The sequence below is a fragment of the Staurois parvus genome, unplaced genomic scaffold (assembly GCF_062004578.1).
Source record: "Staurois parvus isolate SC_StPar_1 unplaced genomic scaffold, SC_StPar_1.0 ptg000520l, whole genome shotgun sequence".
Taxonomy (NCBI): Eukaryota; Metazoa; Chordata; class Amphibia; order Anura; family Ranidae; genus Staurois; species Staurois parvus.
In genome coordinates this window covers 777960-794790 of record NW_028318316.1, presented here as the reverse complement: position 1 = coordinate 794790, position 16831 = coordinate 777960, and the positions used below count along the sequence as shown (strand labels likewise).

Sequence of the window (16831 nt, the reverse complement as noted above, 5' to 3'; positions counted from 1 at the left end):
ACAATAGTTGTAAACATATAGTTTCACATAAGCCTTTCACCAAATGATATATAAGTAGAAGACACTCAGTGTGGGTTATAGTACTCATTCTAAGAACAGTATAAAAAAGTATTAGGTCATAGTTGGGTGTAGGGAATGTGGGGGAAGGGAAAAGGGGGGGGGGGCTGCAGAGGGAAAGAGTGTGTGGAGGTGGGGAGCTAGGACGGAAAGAGAAGGGAGGGGAGGGAAAGCAAGGGTCGGGGAGGAAGAGGAGTAAAGAAGAGGACGGGGGGTGTAGGGAGAAAACGGGATACAACCACATCTAGCACCACAGTATTAAACAAATAATAGGGAAAAGAACAAAAGTCAGACCCTGTGCACCAATCTAGTTGCTCCAAATCTTGTCAAATTCCTAGGGGCAATTTTTACTGGCATATTTAACTTTGTATTAGAGGAGGGTCCCATTTATTGCTGCCTTCAAACTACACCATGACAAAAGCTGAGGATTTAAACTTAGAATTTCCCTTCTAGTGTAATAGGCCGAAAAGAATACAAACAGCTTTTCATGTTTGGAAGCCTCCATGAGCTCCGTGAGCCTCAACAGCAAGATAACTGGATCTAATGGAAGTGAAAAGTTACCCACTGCGTTGATGGTATCAACTACCTCCTTTCAATAGTATTGTAATTTAGGGCATGAGCAGAAAACCTGGAAAGGGATACCAGTATCACTGCCACACCTAAGACATACATCAGAATTGTTAGGTTAATGGTATCTAGCCTTTGCTAGGTATAGTAGATGTGATGAATGAACTTCAGTTAGAGGAACCGATCTCTAGCAAAAATTGTGTTAGAAACAAATTGTAGTTGGCATTCCTCCCAGTCATCCTCAGACAGCAGTGGAAAGTCTGAGTGCTATTCCCTATGGAGGGAGACATCCTAGGTATGGTCAGGGGAAAGAGTTGGCAGTATAATGAAGATTATGGTTTAGGTAAATTATCCTCAGTCAGTTGACCTTTGATTGAGTCAGAGGTTAGAGTAATTGGCCTCAGGAACTGGGCAATAACTGCATGATGGAGTTGTAGACAGCATGTTGTTAGGCAATTGGAAGGTACAGCTGAGCACATCAAAAGGTAATAGGGAGCTTAGAGGTATAGTGTGCCTCAGTACCTTGATCCCATGTCTGGCCCAGAGGGAAGGATCTGGTACACTCGTCAGATGAGGTAGAGCAGGGTTTCAGCATATGGGAGTATGTGAGGAGTAAGCGTCCTCAGCTTTGTGTTGAGCTCCAGCCTGGGGCCAGACCAGTATGGTCATTTTTATGGAAGCAGTGAAAGCAGGGTTCGAGTTTGGGCTCCAAAAGGATAGATTGCTGCGCTCAGCATGAGAACCCAGCAGAGCAGCTTCCAAAGTCACAGCGGCATTATCGCATGGCTCGAAGAACCACCAACTCACCCTCACCAGGACAGCTGCCCAGTAGTAGATCAAAATATTGGGTAAGGCCAGTCCGCCTCGATCCAAAGGTAGATGCAAGACAGATTTGGTGAGTCTGGGGATCGCTGCAGCCCAGAGAAAGGAGGAAATAGTTTGGTCCTTCTTAATAAAGAAAGATTTCAGAATGGGCGTAGGGGTTTCCCGAAAAAAAAAAAAGGGAATTTAGGTAAAAATATCTATTCAGCCAATGGGGCTGAGGGGAAGAGTCATCCACGCTGAGCATTTGCTGTGAAGCTGGCCAAGAAGAGGTGGTATGTTATTGTCAAAATAGCGGAAGAGATCATGTTGTACCACCAACCCCAGGTATTTGAATGTAGATACTGCCTTTAGTGGGGCAAAGGGAGTGGACAGGGAGGTCCTGAGGGGGAATACTAAAGATTTATCCCAATTAACCCAAATTCCAGAGTAGGCACGAAAGCTGTGTATAATTCCCAATGCAAATCGTAGGGAGAAGGTATGGTCTCTAAGGTATACGAGAGTATCATTGGCGTACATGGATATCCTCTCCTCCCAAGGCCCCACTGGCATTTCCTGCAGCAAATCAGCTGATCTGACTATACACACAGGAGGCTCTGCTGCTGTACTTTTTTCTTTTACAAAAAGTTTTTTATTATAGATGAAGCAGAGATAAATAAACATTCGAGTCACAGATTCAATGGTCATCAGATATAAATTGTACTGGATAAATGGAAACCGATTTAAATCATACATTGATAAAGGCATAAGTTGAAAAGAAAAATTTTACATAGGTGCTTCATAAAAACAAAGATAAGGGAAAGAGTTGGTGAGGAACTATTAGCAAACCTTTTTGGGTCCATAATAATGTGAGTTCAAAAGAAAGTTTTGCTGCATCAACATTATACAAAACAGGACAGACACAAAGGGAAACCTTTCTAAGAAGTGAGACCGGTCCCAAACCCTAGGTACCTAAAAGAAGTCTGGGGTACATAGATAGTACTGCAGATGTAGCATATAGAACAGGAAACTCAATCCGTAAAATATGATTAAGAGTAGCTTGGAAAGGAGATTAGAAAAGGACAATCAGTAGAGAGACAAGGACAACAACAACAACAAAAAAAAAACCCAAGGGGCTCCTAGGCGATTACGATAGAATCCATCCTCATATCGATAGAAGGGACTGGTCGAATCTCGAAGGTTGAGCTATATCCAGCCAGGGACGCCATACTTATAAAAATTTTGTATGGGTATCCAACAATATGGCCGTCAGTTTTTCATTGACCATTATGAAATTCATCTGGTTTTTGACAGCTTCAAAACTAAGAAGAGGAGTCTTCCAAGCTCTCGCAATTGTCAACTTCGTTGCCACAAATAAGTGTGATGCCAGCTGCCGTTCAGAACGGAGAAGGCCCTCCAATGGTTTAAATAAAAGTGCTTCATACGGATTACGTTTAATGTCTGCGTGAAGCATAGTGTGAAGGAGGGCATACACCCTAATCCATAATCTGTTTACTTTGGGGCAAGTCCACCAGATGTGGGCCATGGTGCCCAATTGTTGGCATCCCCGAAAACAAACCGGGGAATATGTAGGTATAAAAGTAGCTAGACGGGCAGGCGTATAGTACCATCGGTAAAGGATTTTATAGGCATTTTCAAGGATAAGGACATTCCTGTGCTGTACTTTTTTAAAGTATAACTATAGGGAAAACTTTATTTCCAGATTTGGATAGAGTGGTGGGGGTTTATAACCACTGCATTTTTTTGTTGCTTTCTGTGTCCTCATGAGGAGTTTCACTCTCTTCAAATGTCCTGATCACCAATACCATAAAGTGAGGGTTAATCCAAATTTGTGACAAACCACCAGAACAAGAATAAAGGGGGATATCTTCCAATGGGGACACTTGTTCCTGTGACAGTTGTCTCAGTAAGGATTTCCTTCACTTTGAAAGGAAATGCTTTCACTTTCTGTTAAGCCTACAGGACAGGAAATGGAGGGAATTTTTCCTAATGAGATATTGATGGCAAAAAAACCCACAAACTGTGGTTCTTACCTTCCCCTACTCTATCCAAGTTGAAAGCTTGTTGTGAAAGCTGTGTTGAAGCTTGTGATGCTGGAACAATGTCACAGGGTATAATCTATCAAATGTTGCTAGAACTTAATGCTGCATTTCTGATACACTTTCAGCATAAAGGGTACAAGCATTCCTAAAAGCAAAGAACGATCATGGTTAAACAGATAAGGAATAATTATTAGAAGTGATACTCTGTTTACTGCAAAACGTTTAGTTTTGTCATATTATTGTAATAAAACACCATTCATTTGTTTATCTTTGCATTACACAGGATGGTACTTCCACAGACCCGAACCATGAACCTCCAACATGGGCATACCCAGCAATTTCAGATTAAGCCAAAGTATTTCTCCAGCTCTAAGAAAATACTTCTTGGGGAACAATCCACTGAAGGGTCTCTCCCACTCAGGACTGCTGCTCTGGATCAATTGTCATCTCAGTTCAGTCATTGTGAGTATCTTAACTTTCAAATTATTTTTATATTATTTTCCTGACTAGACAGACAGTTCACAAAAATTATTGTGCAGGCTTATGTTCATTAAAGTACGAGATACTCATGATAATTGGAACAGCTAATTAATGCATTTTATAAACTAGTATGAACTATAAACATCTTTGTGATCAGAAATGTTCCTGGTAAGTGGCCATGCTTCTGATGTGGGTCACAGGAGTGCACTTAGTTTGCTGTCCTGTGACCAAGAATTGAGGAAGAAGAGGCTAAAACCGTTGTCAACTGCCATTGCTGTCGCTCTAGGCTCTGGAAGGATCACAAACATATTGTTGGGATCCACCCGATGCCTGGCTGACAGCTGGCTCAGCCTCTCAATGCAGGGTTTGGGCCCAGCTGCTCCCACCTCCTCCCCTGCCTAGCGTTCCATTGAGTGATGGAGGGGCAGACAGGAGAAGTGACTAACAGTTATGCTGCAGCAGCAGTCATGAAATCTCTCTGTTCTCGGCCTTAGTGCTGGCGGGATACTGCTGCAGCATCAGACCAGTGCTACAACATAGATGTGAGTGTGTATATTTGTTTTTTTTTAAACCCAAATGTTCTCCTTTAAAGGTTCATTGAGGGTGCTAGTCACTAAGTGCATTCTTATTTTTGTTTTACAGTACCGTATTTTATTTTAAAGCACCCTATGTTTCTTATTTTGACAACTACATTTTAGTAATTGCATCCATCGCAATGTCAGAGTGAGTCCACAAGACTATTTCAATGCGAAGAGTAGGATTTCCTAATTGCTGCAACTAATTTTTACCTAACAATTTGAGGTACAATACATTTTATTCAATTATGTATTTACTAGAAAAAAAAACAAAACACTATATTGCCAAAAGTATTGGGATGCCTGCCTTTACATGCACATGAACTTTGATGGCATCCCAGTCTTAGTCTGTAGTGTTCAATATTGAGCTGGCCCACTATTTGCAGTTATAACAGCTTCATCTCTTCTGGGAAGGCTGTCCACAAGATTTAGGAATGTGTCTATGGGAAGGTTTGACCATTCTTTTAGAAGCGCATTCGTGAGGTCAGGCACTGTTGTTGGATGAGAAGGCCTGGCTCACAGTCTCCGCTCTATTTCATCCTAAAGGTGTTCAATCGGGTTGAGGTCAGGACTCTAGCAAGGCCAGTCAAGTTCCTCCACCCCAAACTTGCTCATCCATGTCTTTATGGACCTTGTGCACTGGTGCCCAGTCATGTTGGAGCAGGAAGGGACCGTCCTCAAACAGTTTGTAGCATGAAATTGTCCAAAATGTCTTGGTATGCTGACGCCTTAAGAGTTCCCTTCATTGGAACTAATGGATCAAGCTCAACCCCTGAAAAACAACCCCACACCATAATTTCCCTCCACCGAACTTGGCACAATGCAGTCAGGCAAGTACTGTTCTACTGGCGACTGCCAAACCCAGACGCATCCATCAGATTGCCAGACAGAGAAGTGTGACTCGTCACTTCAGAGAACACATCTCCACTGCTCTACAGTTCAGAGGTACTTTACACCACAGCATCTGACACTTTGCATTGTACTTGGAGATGTAAGGCTTGGATGCAGCTGCTCACTGCAGCTGCTCACAGGTGGCAACCTATCACGGTACCACGTTTGAATTCACTGATCTCCTGAGAATGACCCATTCTTTCACAGATGTTTGTAGAAGCAGTCTGCATGCCTAGGTGCTTGATTTTATACACCCGAGGCCATGCAGGTGATTGGAACACTTGAATCCAATGATTTGGAGGGGTGTCCCAATACTTTTGGCAATATAGTGTATGTATATATATATATATATATATATATATCTCTTTACATAAAGCTAGTATAGGTATCTCTCCAGTTCTGGAAACTCACTGGAAAATAAAGGGTTGGCACTCTGGGCCAATCAAGACTTTATCGCTTTGAATAGTGCTGTCAGTCTAATACTATGAGCATAGTTAAAATAGTATTTCATCTTTGTAAAAAAAAAAGAAAAAAAGCAGACTCTGTATTTAAAAGCATATAATACATTCAGTTATTACATTAATTTAAAGTACCCTGCTTGTAATGCTTTTAGTTGCAATTGATTTATGCCCACCCTCTGTCCTATTCAGCTGCCAGTGGGACTGCATGTTCCTCGCATGCGCCTTCATATTTAGCTAGCAGAATTAGCTTGGGCTGTCAATCAATAACAGGTGGGCTGAATATGTGTCGTCTTTTCTTCCTTAAACATTCTCAAACACTTGGGTGTGTTGGCACAGAGAGGCTGCAAACAGATGTGTAGTCTTTAGGTAGGGATAAGGTATACCTGTGCTCTAATCCCAATACCTTACACACCTATATACACCATCAGGTGCTAAAGTGGTGTGATCACATGTTAACATAAAAATTATGAATGAACCCTCTGCAGACTGCTATACACCCTTTTTAGCAAACTTTGCGCAAAAACAAGGATTTTTTTTGTTCATATAAGTGATGTCAAATAAGGGGACTCTGAAATTGACAAATGTACACGGACTCACTTTTGGGCTCTCTTCTTTTGTAGCCATGGCACCCCTCCTAACCTGCCACAGAGGCAAGGCTTGCACTCTCTACCTGCTGTTTTCTTCTGGCATGGTGTCTAGTGTTGCCATATATTCTTCAAGCCAATCCCAAACACTTCAACGGTGTATGGCAACTATGTTTATTGCAGTATACACTATAGGATTGTAAAAGACCTGGAACACATTTGGGTGCCCTAAGGAGAGTAGTAATGTAGCTCACGTAGTGCACTGAGGTAAGCAGTGGGTGTGGCCAAATTGCATTAACAGTGGGACAGGCTTAAAGGAGCATGGTTAAATAAAACAAAAGCATTCTTGTACCCATCAAATATGCTTAGATTAATAAAACAAATGTCATTGTAAAAATATGCACTTAGCCTACCTTAAAAGTGGACAGTGTCAGTCAGTAGAGCAGTGGACAGTGTCAGCAGGCCAGTGGATGGTGTCAGTAGGGCAGTGGACAGTGTGTGGATAGTGTCATTAGGGTAGTGGATAGTGTCAGTACGGCAGTAGATGGTGTGTGGACAGTGTCATTAGGGCAGTGCACGATGGCAATAGTCGTTTTATTGTTATTTTTTTTAATTTTATTTTGGGGGGCTTTGGTAAAATACGCTGGAAGGTGGGGGGATTTCGAATCCCCCCCCCCCCCTTCCAAAGTCCCCCCCAGCAAAAATATCTTCTTATCCCCCCCCCCCCCCAAATACTACCTCCAAGTGTACACTCTTCCTGCCCCACTCCACCCCCTTCCTGGTCACTGTGTCCCCCTCCCCTTTAAATCTCCGTCCATAATAAAGTGTATATGAGAATGTCAGAGCTGTGGTGAAGGTGGCTTCAGTCCGCTCTGCAGTTTGTTTTACATGCTGCCAACAGAGAGAAATGCCAGCTGCCACAGATGTGCAGAAAGTGGCATGTAAAACCCTAGACACCCTGCAAGAGATGAGGGACAGGTGTGCTGGATGCCCACACCAGTGCATTCCTGTCAGGCAACCCTAGCAGTGGCTCCCCTGTCAATGCAGCACCCGGGGTACATGTCCTCTCCCTAGTTTCAGCCCTGTCCCCATGGCAGCCTGAGTTTAATTAAAGTGTGCTCTCTTGCAAGAAATGTAGCCCCATGATGATGATGAGGCCTTCCCGGAGATCTTAACCACTTCCAGTCCGGACACTTTTACCCCCTTCCTCACCAGGGCAATTTTCAGCTTTCAGCGCTATTACACTTTGAATGACAATTGCGCAGTCATGAAACATGCTATGTAAATGAAAATGTCCAAAAATTTTGAAAAAAAGTGTTTTTCTTATAAAATTTTGCAAATAAATAATATTTCATCATAAATCTTGGCCAAAATTTATTTCGTTATCTTTTTAGTAAAAAAAAAAATATTTATAATATTATAACCAAAAATTATCGTTTTTAAACATTCTTTTTTTTTTTTTACATACTGTCACCCTAGCAGTACAGTGTCACCATGGTGACACTGTACTACTTTTGGGGGGTGATGAAGATTTTTTTTTTTACACTGATCGCTTTTACACCCATATAGGATGTAAAAGCAATAATTTCTCTTTCTCTCTGTCTGCATTCTTGCAGCCATTGAGAACCACTGAGTGAGCTGTGATTGGTCATAGCTTGTCACATGGTACAAGGCTGTTGTGAATAGCCTTGTACCATGTGACCTCTGTGATCATTCACAGATTTCACACGTAGTAAGCAATGATGTCAGAAGTGATATCTTGCTTACTACTTTGCATGTGATCACTGATTGGCTAATCAGTGATCACCTGATCGGGACCTCGTACAGAGGTCTAGTCTGACGATCAGTGTTTCAGTGTGTCCGGAGGGCACAGCGGGCACCGGATCGTGGTGCTGCGCGCTCCCGGGTAGCGCGCACAAGCAGGATGCGGGGAGGTTGTTTATAAATAGCCACTCAACCCTGCAGTGCCACCGTCCGGACCTTTATATACAACGGCCGGTCGGGAAGTGGTTAAAGTGGACTGTTGAATGGAAAGGGTAACTTAAAGCACAATGGGTATGCCCTTTTTTTGTGTCTGTAAACTTACAAACAGCATATTTTGGCATAGCCCCAGAGAACACCCAGAAAACTGAAAGCAGAAATGCAGTTATGAATTATTTAATTCTCCCAGCATTGCTTTCGGCCATTGCCATTCACTTAAGACTGCACTTTGGTAAATGGATCTTTGAGATCATCACATAATATCATCTGCTTTTCTCTCAATCAAAAGTTAACAGAGGAAAGAAATCATTAACAAAACACATCATGATATCTATTTTAGACTTTCTATAACGTGATATTGCTAGTGCCATTAGTTGTGGACATCTTACAATTTATGATGTCGATGCTTGGCAGTACTATTTGGCCTGATCCACGTCTAACATTTTTTGGATATGCACAATTATTTAAGCATATTTAAATAAAAACATTTTCTTATGGGCAACACATGAAAACCTTCTGCCAAGTTGACATGAATGCCCTTCTAGACAGCTTAACAAGCAGACATAGACATTCTTATTTTTACACAGTTAATGTGTGGTGTGTTCTGCTTAATATAGTCCACGCAGGAGGCACATTTCAGTTTCAGGCTCCTATTTGCTAAGAAACACTGTATCATTGCCCAGGCTGTGGTGAGTGTTGGAGGGCAGCCAGTGGCGTGGAAGCCCACGGTCATCTCTGGATTTCATGCTGCATGGCATGATAAATTGCGGTTTACATGCAGTATTACAGAGTGTCTGCTTATGTCAGATCCAAGAGCGTTTCCTTTGGCAAAGTTATAGTCTAGATTGTACTGATTTTCCAGGTTTATGGATATAAGTGTCACTGTAGTGTAGGTAATATTTTGGTGAGTCAGTGACCACAATTCATCACACTTGTTTACAGCAAAAAATACTTCCCATTCACACTTTCCATGCCTGAATTCTTAAAGATAAAAAGAACATTTACGATGTGAACGCATTCATGATAACATTTAGAAGTTGACGTTATAGCGTTGAGTCAGAAAGTTTGAGGGAGTGTGAATTATGTCTGGATCCACCTAAATTATAAAAATAGTTTACTTTTCTAAGCTGGGAGAAAACAAACCTCAAAAGTTTGTCAAAAATGTAAAACATTTTAGTGTATGGGGCATTTGTTTAGGTTGAAAAGCAGAGTATTGTTCTTAATGCAGTTATAGTGTTTATCTCTTTTACTTTGATCTTTACTTTGAAATATTTGTTTTGATTAACATTATCCTTTGCCTGTGATGTCTTTGCAACACAGTGTATTGAGATGCCAGCGTGGGAATGTTGAATAACTCATGTTGTTCTTTCATGGCAGATTACATTCAAAGGGGTTGATATACTAAAGACAAATAGGCTGTTTGCTTTGCATGGGGCATTTTCACTTTGCCAGATAATTTTCCCATAGCTTGGTGAATGTGGTGAAAATTCACTTTGCAAAGAATACCCAAACACATGTAAGGAAAAAAAACAGTACTTTTGCTTCCATTGTAGTATATTTAGAACAATAATTATCACTACTCATCCATGCAATATATATGACAACATTCATATGATTGGATTAATGCCTGATATGTGTGCGACAGTGCGACAACTATCGACTTCTATCAATATAACGATAGAAGTGAAAATTTTTTCTCTCAGCAAGACTTTCTTACTGCCCTTAGGAGCAGTGGTGTATTTAGGTTTCGTGCTGCCCTAGGCATCACAAAAATTGCCCCCCCACGAACAGACCCTAACACTGATCAACACCCCCCTCCCCCCACAATGAGTGACATTGACCAACAACACCCAGCCACCTCCCCCCGAAAGAACCTTCCAATACCACCGCCTCCCATACATTGGCAACCCCCCACCACCCCTACAAAGAAAAGACACTCACTTTCATAGCTCCGGACATCACCGGGAACAAGAGTCAGGCTCTGAATACACCATCAAGCAGCCCGCAGCCTCTCTCAGATTCCATCTGGTCCCCATGCTGTGTGTATCCCTTCTTCCATCCCTTCTTTCGGGGGTGGTGCTGCCTCCCTGAAAAATGCCGCTGCTCCCCTGAAATATGCCGCCCTAGGCAAATGCCTTGTTCGCCTTGTGGTAAATACACCCCTGCTTAGGAGAAGCTTGTCTCCATCAAGCCTTAATGTGATTATAAACCCAAAAGCAAACATGTATTATATTTCAGTTTACCAATTCTTAGATGTGATGGCTGGATTAGTTTTCTTTTTTAGGCTTTCTTTCTTTTATTTTCAAGATAAGAACAAAGTGCCTCTAAGTGCAGTCGTAATGGACCTTTATTAGCATATGCATGAAAAGCATACTGCACTTAGAGGCACTTTTTTCTTATCTTGTCATTATCCAGACCCTACTATAGCTTCAAGAGCTTGCCCTAGTGTTTAGCTTCAATTTGTTAGTTTATCTAAATCTGCTAATACATCTAACACATTCCCTCTCTCCCAGCTTAACAATACTGCTGTTCAAAGATGCCCCCTATGCTCCTTCATCCAGAGTGGGAGCACTTTAATACAGGAGATGTGTTACTGGCTAGATCACCAGATGAAAACAGAGAATAAAGTCTACAGAAAGAAATTTAATGCAGCCACCACATCTAATGATTGGTAAGCTGTAATATATTACATTTTTGGTTTTGGGATTATTACCACTTTAACACAGGTCCTCTAGTGCATTCTATCATGATTCTATTAAAAGAGAAGTGCAGGTTTGCAAAGAAACAATTATACTCATGTAGATGGCTGCAGGATTGATCGGATGCTGCAGCTGTTCCCTCCCTGCTCTACACCAAGAACTGAGTGATCAAAGCACGCTCTCTGTTCTGCCCCTCCGACGCTCACTGGAGTGCCAGGCTTGGAAGGAGGCAGGAGCAGCTGGCTCTCAGTGGTGCTCTGAGAGGCTAGGCCAGCTGCCAGTCAGACATCTTGGCAGGTCATGGCATTATTGTCGGGATACCTTTAGAGCCTGGACTGTCTCTGTGTTTGTCCAAACTTTTTTTGGCCATACTTTTATTTTAATATTGACTGCCCAGGCCCTGAAATAAAAAGGGGGGGGGCCCCAAAAAAAATTGTGGACTGCATTTGATGCTCTCAACCTTTATATATTTCAAAAAGACTTTTAAGTGAAATTAACTTAATTCATTTTATTAGGTGTTCCTCAGTAAACATCCAATGTTTGGATAAAGGATGTCAGCAAAGTTTCACCTTCACTAAACTAAGGAAAAATTCACCTGCAAATTGAACAGCCTATTTGTGTTAGTAAGTGTTAGAGCAGTCCTTTTCAACTTGTCGATATGGAGGAACCTTTGAAATAATATTTCGGCTCTCAGGGAACCCCTTCCAAAAATGACTATATCTGCAACTCATGATACATTAGTGTGATGGTTAGTGGGAAGAATGCTCTTTACGGTTGTGGTTACTGGGTAGAATTACTCCGTTACAGATATTAAAAAGATCAATGATATCAGTGGGAACTTATTTGAGAGGCAGAAGCTATTCATTTCTCATGAAACCCCTAGCAACCTCTGGAGGAACCGTAGGGTTCCATGAAACACTGGTTTAGAAACCTTGGTTTAGAGGTTGGCCCTGTGGCAAATACTTTTTGGTACATTTTTTTTAGGTAGGATTGTGTTTACAGTACTTGAGTTTGTATCCATAGGACATTTATGCTCCAAATCACAATTGACTATTTTACAGGTTACATAAGGTTTATGATCTACAAATCAGATGGGAGTTTGTTTACACTTGCGGCTGAGGAGGAGTGCAATAAAAACAGAAAGGTGATCTGCGATTTTACCCCTTCCTAACCTAAAATGGTGACCGAGGGGGTGGTACACATATTGAGGCAAAAATTATACCACAGGTGGCTGTTGGCAGGCAGTAATGCCACCAAACACAATCCACTTAAAGCGAGTTCCAGTTGAATTAAAAAAAAAAATAAACAAAAACAGTAGCTGCTGACTTTTAAAATACAGACGCTCACCTGTCCCTTGGTCCAGCGGTATCCTGACCATGGCTGGTTTCACCCCCGGCTCCGGCAACTTCAGTGTGGGCAACCCGGCTGTGACAGCTTGCGGCATGTGTGAGTAGCGCTGTGCTTTGTGAATGGTCCCGTAGTCTTCTGAGACCTGTCATCTGTCCCAGAAGACTACAGGGAGGGAGGGGGGAGTACAACTTCTGCTTCCGATCGCCTTAGACGATCACACCAGAAGTGGGAGCGGGTACCTGTCAAATTCTGGTACCCACTCCCTCCCTGCTCCCCAAAGGTGCCAATTCTTAATGGGGAGCAAGGGACAAAGCCTTAAAGTGCAACTTCCCCTTTTGAGTGGAGCTCCACTTTAAGTGAATGCAACTTCTTCCTAATTCACACTGTTGTGGTATGGTGCTGCAGCCTATCAAGGGTTAAAATAGCATCCTGAAGGTGACATATCACCTCCTAGCTGCTTGTCAAATGCATCTGAAAAGCAATCCATCGCAGACCGTTTTCATAGGTGTAACAAAGACAATTTGCAATGTAAAGGAGCCCTGACAGTCGTCTACCCAACAAAAATATTCACATGATTGCTTCAGCCCATGTTCAAAATAAATATCTTTTTATTTGCTGATGTTAAAGAAGTGTCCTGGAGTAACAGAACTTCCTGTTAGTTGCTGCTACCATTATCCACAGACTTAGTTTGTTTCATGATGAGGATTCCTAGATTCCTTCCAGCTGCAATCTGTTGTGGTCCACGTTTCAGGTTAGATTGTTTGCTGAGGGTCAACATCCCTTCGAAGGTTAGTAAGAGAATGGGTCAGTAGGTGAACAAATATATAATACTTATGATATGACACATAGCCCTGTGACTGTACCTTGTCATCATGTCATAAATGCCCTAACTTGTTATTTTGTAAGACTTAGGAAAGACTTTGTAAACTGTGCAGCTTTGACCAAAGTTAAAGAGGAGCTCCACCCAAAAAGGGGAAGTTCTGCTTTAAGGACTGCTCCCCATTAAGGATTGGCACCTTTGGAGGTACCCTCTCCCACTTCCGGTCCGATCGCCTAGGCGACCGGAAGCGGAAGGTGTCCTCCCTCCCTCCCTGTAGTCTTTTAGGATACGTGACAGGTCCCAGAAGACTACAGGACCATTCATGAAGCGTAGTGCTACTCGTGCATGCACAGTGGGTACCCGGCTGTGAAGCCACAAGCTGTCACAGCCGGGTGCCCACACTGAAGATGCCGGCCTCCTGGAATACAGGACGGCCGGTGAAATGGACTGCGGGGAGGACACACCGCGGGACTGAGGGACAGGCAAGTGGCTGTTTTTTAAAAGTCAGCAGCTACAGTTTTTGTAGCTGCTGACTTTTATTTTTTGACAGCGTCAGTGGAACTCCGCTTTAAATAATTGCCTTTGCTATAGGGGTAGGCCACGTACAGTACCTCTCGAAGCCTGATGGAAAAATTCCTACAGATGATGTCATCCCATCCTGTCTTGTTGCTAGGATGTAGCTATCAGTTCTTACTATTATCGTAATTCTTCTACCTAATTTTAGGAGGAGCGAGAACTCAAACCCCTGCATGTGTGGCTTACTATCTCCTCCATACCAGCATGGCTGAACTCAGAGATACTGCAACAGGGGATCAAGAGTACATGCAAAGGGATTTGATTCAGCTGGGAGTGTCTCAGCAACATCCTAACAATTCAGGATGGAATGCTGCGCTCTCTGTGAGTTTTTCAGCCAGGCTTGGAGAGGTATGTAAATCTATATACAATAGACAATGGTCAACACTGCACAATTTGCTTTTGTCTACTGGCACCGCTTACCTGCATAGGCAGTTTTTTGGTATAGGTGAACTAACCCTTTAAAACACATTTACTGTATTCTGTTGCATCCACTATCCATCACACTGAGTATGCAAAGCCATAAAGACAATTTTCCCAGGCTTTTCATGTATTCCTTTTGGTGCTGTCTGAGTACAACTTATATTCCTGTGAGTAGAATCATTTTGTCATTAACCTGGTGTTTTGAAAACACAAATGCTAAACCTATGATTTGTCAGGTCGGGAATTCTCAACTTGACCAATAAAGTGTGCAGTGGTCTGAAGTATGTAAAAGAGACAGTATATAGAGTGCAGTGATCAGTATGTTATGGGGATGTACCGTGCAGTGTTGTCAGTGTAGTGTCCCTAACACCAATGCAGTGATGGTTAGTGTTGAAGTTCCATTACATTGGTGTTTAGTTGAGAAGTGCCCCCACTAAACTGGTGGTCAAGTCAGTCTAGTATCCCTTACTGTTGGCGGCAGTGATGACATGCCCCCCCCCATTGCATTGGTAGTTCACCAAAACTCATGTATCAATAAGGAGAAAGACACTTTTGAGCTTTTTAGTGCAAACATTTATCTGTACACATTCTACATCTAAGTAAACACTGCCTTATATGTCAAAGGTGTCTGAAGAAAACGCAAATATGTTAGGCAGGCCATACCTGATTAATTTTCTTTTGTTCAACCAGCAGGTTGAACAAAAGAAAAGAAAATGTATTCCCTCATCTTCACATTCAGTGTGAATGAGGGAATCCCTCCCTTGGAGCTATTGTATTTTGACAGCGGGGAGGCTTCCCCACCACCAGAATACATAGATGGATCGAAATCCTGCCAGTCCCTGGTGATCTGGCCAAATTTCAGTCCATCTATGGCCAGCATTATTCTTTTATTTTTCTTACTTCCACTATAAAAATAATTCTTTGAGTGTCATCACTTGCCATGGAAAACTAAACTATTGAATGTGAACCATCTAGGCTAATTTTTTAAGAGGAGAGAGAGAATGACTCATATAATGGAAGGTGTAAGTTCTGCCCATCACAACCAGCCAGATCCCAGTCATGATTTTTCAGTTCAAGTTTGGAAAAGAATGTAATAACTGTATGGTTTTTATAGACGCTCCAGTGCTCAGTCAGTAAAAAACATTTCCTATTTATCCAAATCTGACTAAAGCTTATGAGACTGTCCATTTTAGCATAGAATATAATGTTGTATAACTAAATTTTCTAGAATTGTTATTATACAGAATAGATCCTTATCAGAGATACCTCTTAAAGTGATATTAAAGGCATTTTTTTAAATTAACAAAACATGTTATACTAGCCTGCTCTGTGCAGTGGGCTTGCACAGAGCAGCCTGGATCCTCCTCTGCTCGGGTCCCCCGATGGCGCTCCAGGCCCCTCCCTTCTGCCTATTGCCCCCATAGCAAGTAGCTTGTAATGAGGGCACCCAAGCATGTTCACTCCTGAGCTGCTGCTCCATTCACACACTTGGCCTGCCCCCTCTCTCTCCTCACTGGCCTACTGTCTGTGAATGACAGCAGGAGGAACCAAGGAGGAGGGAGAGTCCCTGGAATGCTGAGGTCCTTGCTGGATCGAGATGGGGCTCAGGTAAGTATTAGATTAGCTGCTGCACATAGAAGGTTTTTTACTTTTATGCATAGAATGCACAAAGGTAGACAATTTTGAGCCTTTACAACCACTTTAAGGTTCCTTCAGTTGCATGCCACTGGAATGCTACTAGTAAGCGTGCCCCTGAAGACGTGCATTTGCACAAAACGCGTTGGGTGGAGCCTTATGTGCTGACGTTACGTCGCCGCGGCCGGAGCTTGGTATGCTTTTATGCATTTAACGCTTTGCTGTGTCCATGTGGATTGCTTTTAACTATTTACAATAAATACTACACTATAGTGCCATGCCTTTAGCTCCTGTGGTGAGCTGGTTTTGCATAGCCCTGGCCCTAGAGAAGTCCAGTCCCTATTTATGACTTCCTGAGACCCCCCATAAGGATCAGCATTAATGCTATTATACAAGTAGCATTCTGGTGAGTGCACAACCATATACTGCTATGTTGGATCATGAGCACTCTTGAGCATCCCAGCTGGTATTGCTGCACCTTGTAGTTGCACGAACACCAGGCATTGCTGTGGCCTGTAGTGCCACGGACTATGTATAATCACCATTATTGATAAATAAGCACACATATATCACTTGGCACTTCTGTGACCTGCAGGGCCACCGACTATCCACTATTTATAATCAGAATTTTAGAGTTTTTTATGATTTTATAATTCTATGTGATCTGAGACGTTTTTTATTTGATTTATTTGACTGGAATATTGTATGAACACTTCTATTCACATAAGCATTTATGATTGCATTTGTCACTTATGCTTTAGCGCTGCACTTACATTTGAATTAATTACTGTGGGTTTGTTACCTTGCCTTTTGTGCTAGCGGCTACCATATTATCTGCGCTCGCCTCATATCTAGTGCTAAGAAAAAAGCAC

The 16831-nt window shown here is 42.3% G+C and overlaps 1 protein-coding gene across 4 annotated transcripts in view; it reads left to right on the top strand.

Moving 5' to 3' along the window:
- The window catches only part of LTBP1 (latent transforming growth factor beta binding protein 1), a 496680-nt gene that overhangs the window by 162209 nt on the left and 317640 nt on the right, over window positions 1–16831 (top strand). For all 4 annotated transcript variants that reach the window (XM_089690181.1, XM_089690179.1, XM_089690180.1 and 1 more), the window contains exon 4: window positions 3772–3950. In XM_089690181.1, coding sequence (XP_089546307.1) covers window positions 3772–3950 — 179 coding nt within the window. The remainder of the gene's footprint in view (window positions 1–3771; window positions 3951–16831) is intronic.